The sequence below is a fragment of the Pinus tabuliformis genome, chromosome 4_1 (genome assembly GCF_031772625.1).
Source record: "Pinus tabuliformis cultivar Carrire ecotype Pingquan chromosome 4_1, CPIR1, whole genome shotgun sequence".
NCBI lineage: Eukaryota > Viridiplantae > Streptophyta > Pinopsida > Pinales > Pinaceae > Pinus > Pinus tabuliformis.
Genome location: NC_142303.1, coordinates 885853804 through 885862050, shown reverse-complemented (window position 1 = coordinate 885862050; position 8247 = coordinate 885853804). Strand labels below are relative to the sequence as shown.

Sequence of the window (8247 nt, the reverse complement as noted above, 5' to 3'; positions counted from 1 at the left end):
CAGATTACGTGTGGAAATGGAATTTCTGTTGAAAATGAGCAAGTTTCAAGATGATATACAAAGATCATTAAATTTCGTTTGAGAAAATTTATGGCTAACTTTCTCTCCACCTGACGTTTTGTCACTAGCCAGGATATTGTATTTGGGGTGGAGTGAAGTGGACTGGATTGAGCCAATGGACATTTTCATAGGTATCCAACGAGGACCCTACACGGTCACATGTTCACATGTTCAAGATGGATTTGTTACCCCATTATCTAATCACTATCCTAACCCCGTATGCCATTCTGATGCTATATATACATCCATGAATTACTCCGGACCTTGACATGTTGACTATGGGTTCTCTACCAGTACTAACTTTCATTTCTGTAGTCTGTGCTTTGTGGTCTTTGGGACATGGCCAGCAAGTTGGCTATGGCTATCGTCTAGTCTCTGTTGATCAAGGATCCGATGGGAGCTTGATTGGGAGCTTGGAACTCATCCAGCAAACTAATACTTATGGTCCTGATATTCCACATCTTCGGCTCTATGTCAAGTACGGTTTCGGCTCTATTGCTTTTTTCCATTGGGCTGCTATTTTTTTCTGGTTTCAGTCTGATTTTATACTTCATTGTGTGATTTGGATTGGATTTTGCAGCATTTTTGTTTTGGGTTTGATGGCTTTTGAATGACAGGGACTGACAAATTTGAGATTGTAATGCAGACATGAAACAGAGGATCGGGTGAGAGTGCATATAACCGATGCACAGACCAAGAGATGGGAAGTTCCACAGGAGTTGCTGTCCAGGGAACAAGCGCCTGCCGATCTGCCGATAAGCAGTAGGAAGGCCAAACCAGCCAAGTCAGCTTTCGAGTTCTCGAAGTTTGCTGGAGGGGAGTTGATCGTCTCCTTCGTTTCCAATCCATTTGGGTTTGCAATAAAGCGCAAATCCAATGGGGATGTGCTCTTCAACTCTTCCTATGGGAACTTGGTCTTCAAAGATCAGTACCTGGAGCTCACCACTGGCCTTCCTGCAACAGCTTCCCTGTATGGATTGGGCGAGAACACACAGCCCAACGGGATCAAAATTCTTCCCAAAGAAGCTTATACTCTGTTCACAACTGACATTTCTGCAATAAATCTGAATACAGATTTGTATGGCTCCCATCCTTTTTACATGGATGTAAGGAACGGAGGAATCTCTCATGGAGTTCTGCTGTTGAACAGCAATGGGATGGACGTTTTCTATACTGGTAATGCATTGACCTACAAGGTCATCGGGGGCGTGCTCGACTTCTACTTCTTTGCGGGGACTTCTCCATTGGATGTTGTTCAGCAGTATACTGCCCTCATTGGCCGCCCAGTTGCCCAGCCCTACTGGGCCTTTGGTATGTTGTTTCCTGCATTGTTCTCTATATTACAATGCATATTCACATCTAGCTCATAGTGGGAAGTTTTAGTTCTTGTTCTCACATGGATGTCTGTGCCAACTGCCTACACATTTTAGAGTATGATGTAAGGGCAGAGGGTAGGGTTTTGGGTTTTGGGCTTTTCGGCATATTGGATTTACAGCAGAAACTTCCACGAGGTTTTCTTGTTGGGAGTTTAATAGAGTTGAAATCTCTTTGCTTTGTTGGATCAACAGAATACTCTGCAGTTACAAGGCTTACTATTTAATTTCAGAAAGCTATAGTTTGTATATTGTAAGAGTATCACATCTAGCGTATGGTTCTTGGGGTACACTGAACTCTAAATCTGAAGCATATGCGAAACTGAGATTTGGGAGTTGGGTTATCACGCTCGTAAACACGTTGTTGCTGTATTTGTGCTTTCTTATTTTGGGAAAGAAGCTTCCTGGGAAAATGATTTATCTCCTGCAACTTCTATACCTTGTTTATTTCCTGCAACTTCTAAGTTTGGTTTATCTCCTGCAACCTCTAAGCCTTATTTGGATTTTAGTAAAAGTACGATGCTATAAATTTATCTCCTGCAAGTTCTAAATCTGATTTATCTCCTGCAACTTCTATCTCTGATTTATCTCTAATTCTGATTTGAATTTTAGTAAAGTACGGTGCTATAAATTTCTCTCCTGAAGCTTCTGAACCTGATTTCTTTGCTGCAACTTCTAACCCTGATTTCACTCCTGCAACTACTAAGCTAGGTGATTTACCCTCTTTGGTGAATGAAGAATTAGAAGCAAATTAATAAAATAAAATTTCTGAAGTTATACAACTATTATAAATGATTGAACATAGGAAAGGAAAGCAAATAGATTAATCTAAATATTTAATTTATTAAACATTGAAAAGGATTAAAACATCTCTACGACATTTTTGGAAACTTAAAAATTAATATTATTTTTTATTTTAATTGGTCTTTTAAAATTAGAGCACAATGCCATTGGTTTTGAGATCTCCTCTACTAAGACCTAGACTGGAGAATATGCCTTATCCTGAATGTTTGCTTCCTATATTTTTATACAGGGATTCAGATAGAAAAACAGAGTTCAGATTTTGTAGATTGTTGCTATTGGTTATGGGTATGGGTTCAGACAAAAAATAGAGTTAAGATTTTGTATATTGTTGTCATTGTTTATAGAGTTTTAATATTGCTATGATTTAGATGGTTGGGTCACATTCAACTTTCCTCTTCCCTATGTGAGGACCAGTGTTCTTTCATTGAGATTTGTATACAATGAAATTTGTATCTTGGTTATAAGTACGATGCAGCGTGCTTGTGCAGCTAGGCCATCCGGAGAAATCTGTTACAATCTTCTGTTTTTCTGGCCAGTGTCCTGCTTGCATGGGTGTAATAATTAATAATATGTTAGCAGTTTCTGTTCATTGGATTCTTTTTTTGTCTGGTTCCTTTTATTGGGATCTGAGTTCATTCAGGAAACGTACAAAAAGGCTAAACTCTAGGTTTTGGGTGTAATGTTTATAAGGTCTAGAGTAGAAGATGGTGACAAATTCTTATTCATTGGGTGTTTTCAGTTAAGACATCTGTATTTGTTTTAACTGTTATATAATACATTCAACTTGAAATCCCCGCATTATATTTAAGTTTTACAAGTAAATTTGTTTTAAATTTAAGTTTTACAAGTAAATTTGTTAATTGGGTGTATGTGAGGAATGATTAGTATGCTCTCTTCCCAAGTGATATGATGAGCTTGAATGCAATGATTTTACAAGTGACCCAATGAGTTTTAATCTAATGACTTCTATCTCTGCAACATGCATATTCCTCATATAAAAATAATTTCCATGTAGAAAAAAAATAGAATAGTTCTTTCCTGTGTCCTCTGTAAAATATTAGTCAGACATTGTAAAGTTGAAACTATTATATTTATGGAAATACCATTAAATAGTGTGAGATGGTTGAAGCTAATTTTAGGATGATGTGGTGTGGTGCAGGGTTTCATCAATGCAGGTGGGGATACAAGAACGTATCAGACATAACGAATGTGGTGGAAAACTATAACAAATCTCAGATACCTCTGGATGTTATATGGAACGATGATGACCACATGGATGGAGCCAAAGACTTCACCCTTGACCCTATCAACTATCCTGAATATAAGCTGCGTCCCTTCCTTGACCGAATTCACGCCAATGGAATGAGATATGTCGTCCTTATCGACCCAGGTACGGAATCATGGCCTCCTTCCATTTCTGGTGATCATGTTTTCTGCCTCATTTCCGATTTGTTTGGTCTCACATCTTTCCTGCTTCATTCACGGTTGGTATTTTGGCGCCTTGTTGGGCTAAAGTAAAAAAGTGAAAACTAAAATAAAAAATTCAAGATTTGATCGTGACAAACTGGGCTAAGCTTCTCGTTTATTTTTCTTTTTAAAAAGTGTGACCAGTGCACCATTCTGGAAATTTGACAAATTAGATTGTGACACTCTCATTTTCATATGCTGTGTTTCCCACCTCCTGAATTTAATGTAGAATGCCGGACCGAATCTCTTTTTGACTTTTCTGTTCTTTAATTTCCTTCCCGCTCAACCCTTGACAAGTGCCGATTATGTCGTTTATCTTCTTTGTCACCACATGGGATTCATGGTCTGGTCGATCTCTGATTTGACAAATGATACTCTCTAGTCGCGGCAAATGGATGATGCCAGAAGAGACACGTGCCTCAACATCCCATAAGTGTTTCGTGCGGCCAGCTCCGGTCTTAGAGTTTTCATGATATTGCTGTTTTATTAACCTAATAATTTATTTTCTTTCACACGGGCTTGTAGGAAATTAAGTTTGGCGTATTCGGCTAGGCGATTTTTTCTTTTCGCATTTTCGTCTGAACCCTGTTTCTACAATTTTGGGTGAAATCTTACTTTCTATTTACTTAAATTACATTTTAATTGGAAAAATGGATTCAATTTTTTTAAAAATTATTATTTTTATACATTACTTCTTAGTTACAAGGGTTTTATATTTCAATTTGGGTTTGTTTTGATATGACTTTAAAATTAAATAATAATTTGGATTAAATAATAATAATAATGTAAATTCAATGATTTAAATTGACAAAAAAAAAATCTATTAAAAAAAATCAATTAAATTAAACCAGGAATCAGTTAGATGAAACCACTGCCAAAAAGTGAGTAATAATCATAAAATAAGGAGTAATGTTTTTTTCCTTTTAAAATCGTTATAAAATTTATTAAAATTATAATTTTTATTAAATAAATCAATCTATTTAAGATGTTTAAATTTTTGATAATATTTTAATTATTCAATGTAATAATAAATAATAACAATTTAATATATCTGTTATCAATATCTATTTATCTATCTCTATATCAATATCCATCTATCTACAGCCCTGAACGGGGTAACTGATGGACGGGGGGCTTGCTTTTTTCAATTTTTAGTTGCTGGTTTATCTCTAGTTACTGGGTTATCCCTATCTCTGGTTAATTAAATCAAAGGTTTAAAATTTTATAATATTTATTTTATTTCGGGAATGTGTTGGGTTGTTTCCAATAATTTTTTTGTAAACCTCCGTTCCTCCGAAAACACAATAAGTCATCGTCCCGTTGATTTATGTAATATTTAATGTTCAGTCGCAACAATGATTGGGTTTTGGATAGAACCGTAACCGTGGCCATAAAGCGGAGTGGAATGTGAATCATTATGTGTTCGCGATGAGCACAACATGGAAGAAAAAATGATTAGTTATATAAAAAAATTGGAAGTGGCAGAAAAAATGAGTAGTTATATTAAAAATTGGAACTGGGACAAAATTATTAAAATATATCGATTTTTTGAAATTGAAATTACATGAAATAAAATATTTAAATTCTAATTATTTTCTTTTTAAATTTTGATTCATGTCATAGCCATTTGAGTAAGGTATAGGTACCTACTCAAACAATAAAATATTCTACATTAGAATAATTTATTTACATTGACGTGATTTATTCAAAATAAATTAAATATTGATATGAAATAAATTAAAAAATAATTTAATATTTTTTTCCCATACAAAATATCTAAGTAGATCTATCCGCAATATCACAAAACCGGATTGACCTAACCCGTGAAGCTAAAAATTTGTAGTTTAATATTACTAAATGATATTTACATTTAATAAAAAACCTATTTTCAGACTCCTAAATGACATTGTATTCCTTAGCATTTTCCTTTAAATTACACGGGATTGTGCAAACCAGCGGAGCAAAATCTATCTTAAAAATGGAAGAAAGGACTTTTTAGTCTAGAAAAGAAAAGATTACACTGCACAAACTAATTAACATTTCTTAGGGGAATATTCTAACCCTGAGCAGAATACCTGTTTTGTGACGACTTTACAGTTTTGCTGACAAATCTTTTTGACATCTATTATACGTTTATCATGATACTGATGATGGAGACCAATGTCTCAGGAGAAATCTAATTTTCAGGTGAATATTTAGTATTTGTTAATTGATTATTATTGTTCCACTAATTTATCCATATTTGTGCAGGGATTGGCGTTAACACGAGCTACGGCACGTTCCAGCGAGGGATGGCGGACGACGTTTTCATAAAGCACGACGGGAGTCCGTTCTTGGGTCAGGTGTGGCCCGGCGCCGTATACTTTCCGGACTTCCTGAACCCAAAGACGGTGAATTTCTGGGCCGACGAGATCTCCCGCTTCCACCAAATGGTCCCCGTGGACGGTCTCTGGATCGACATGAACGAAGTCTCCAATTTCTGCAGTGGCAAGTGCTCCATCCCCACAAACCGGAGCTGCCCGGGCACGGGTTTTCCATGGGATTGCTGCCTCGACTGCACAAACATCACCGCCACTCGATGGGACGTGCCACCCTACAAGATCAACGCCTCCGGTACCCAGGTACCGCTGGGGTTCAAGACCATCGCCACCAGCTCTGTCCACTACAACGGCGTCCTCGAGTACGACGCCCACAGCCTCTATGGCTTATCGCAGGCCATCGCCACGCACAAGGCGCTCCAGAATCTGTTGAACAAGCGCCCATTCGTGCTCACGCGATCCACCTTCGTGGGGTCAGGGTCATATGCTGCGCACTGGACGGGAGACAACAAAGCCACCTGGGAGGATCTCCGCTACTCAATCTCGACCATACTCAACTTCGGCATGTTCGGGATGCCCATGGTGGGCGCTGACATCTGCGGCTTCTATCCCGACACCACGGAGGAGCTCTGCGGGCGGTGGATTCAGTTGGGGGCCTTTTACCCCTTCAGCAGAGACCATTCCAATCTTGCCAGCAAACGCCAGGAGCTTTATCTCTGGGATTCCGTTGCCAAATCAGCAAGAAAAGCTTTAGGGCTGCGTTACCGCCTTCTCCCTTATCTTTACACATTGAACTACGATGCCCATACTACTGGAGCACCCATTGCCCGCCCTTTGTTTTTCTCATTCCCACAGGACCCAGAAACCTACGCTGTGAGCAAACAGTTTCTTCTCGGCCCAGGGGTTCTAATTTCTCCCGTGCTCTATAACAAAACCACATCGGTGAATGCTTATTTCCCAAAGGGGAGCTGGTATAACCTTAACGATATGACCATGGCCGTGAAGTCCAGTGGGCAGTATGTTACCCTCCAAGCTCCCATGGATACCATTAATGTTCATGTGTGTGAGGGCATGATTCTGCCCATGCAAAGAGGGGGAATGACTACTACGGCGGCCAGGATGACCCCTTTCACTTTGATTATTGCATTCCCACTGGGGTTCCAGTCTACGGGAGGGAAGGCCAAAGGCCATCTCTTTTTGGATTCGGGTGAAGATGTTGATATGAAGATTGCAGAGGGGAAGTCTACATATGTTGATTTCTCCGCCGAGTCAGATGGGAAGAAAGTGAGACTAGTGTCCGAGGTTGAGAGTGGATCGTATGGTCTTAGTCAAGGGTGGGTAGTGGAGAAATTGATGATCCTGGGACTCTCCAAATCTCATTTATCTTCTCAGATTGCATTCCAGTTGGATGGGAAGCCATTCACTTCCTCATCTTTTACATATTCAGTACAACCCCTTTCCACCAGTGCTGAGCAGAGCCAGGGCGGCGGTGCAATAATGGAATTGAACGGATTGGCTCTCCCTGTAGGTAGGAACATTGACCTCTCATGGACTTTGGTAGCTTGATTCCTAAGAAAAGAGCACATGCGCTCTGATTTGTGTTTTGCGGTAACAAATTTCGTAAGTTATACATCTCCGCAGGTAAATCTGGTATGTAATGAAATTCCAATAACATCTTGAACAAGTCGTTATACATGCTGTCGCCTGGAAGTGAATGGGGGAAACTTTAATGTGTGAGCGTTAGGAGTTCCATATGGTTGACACGTTTGCCAAAGCTTGCTACGTATAAAAATATAATGAGTTGTTTTTAGTGATATTTTTTTGGATTTTTTTAGTCTAATTTCTCTCGTTTTTTCATTTAGCAGGAATTTATGAAATCACAAGTTTGATGGATAACTTTGTACAATCAAAGTGCTTTAGGGTTTTTCAGGGGTTGAATCCCTGTATAGTCAAAAAAACCAAATTAAATAACACAAATTAAGAAAGTCCAAATAATCGCACTTTCCAATAAAATTTAATGTAATAATTTTTATTACCATGGATTAATATTTGCTAACCTTTTTTTATAAATTTATGACTTAAAAATATTAAGTTAATCATGGTCTATTCTTTATTTTGATTAGGAATTTATAATTAAGAAAACATTTTAATAAATTTTAAAATGTATTTTTAATCCATAAATAAATTTAACATTTTTTTTTAAATCATTAAAATTATAAATATTT

General features: G+C 37.9%; 1 protein-coding gene across 1 annotated transcript; it reads left to right on the top strand.

Moving 5' to 3' along the window:
* The first annotated feature begins 281 nt into the window (after nt 1-281).
* On the top strand, nt 282-7715 carry LOC149179023 (alpha-xylosidase 1-like). The gene is made up of 4 exons (XM_089420491.1): nt 282-538; nt 707-1371; nt 3397-3627; nt 5955-7715. Exons 1-4 carry the CDS (start codon nt 330-332, stop codon nt 7586-7588), a joined length of 2739 nt encoding a protein of 912 aa, XP_089276617.1. The 5' UTR covers nt 282-329; the 3' UTR covers nt 7589-7715.
* The last annotated feature ends 532 nt before the right edge of the window (nt 7716-8247 follow it).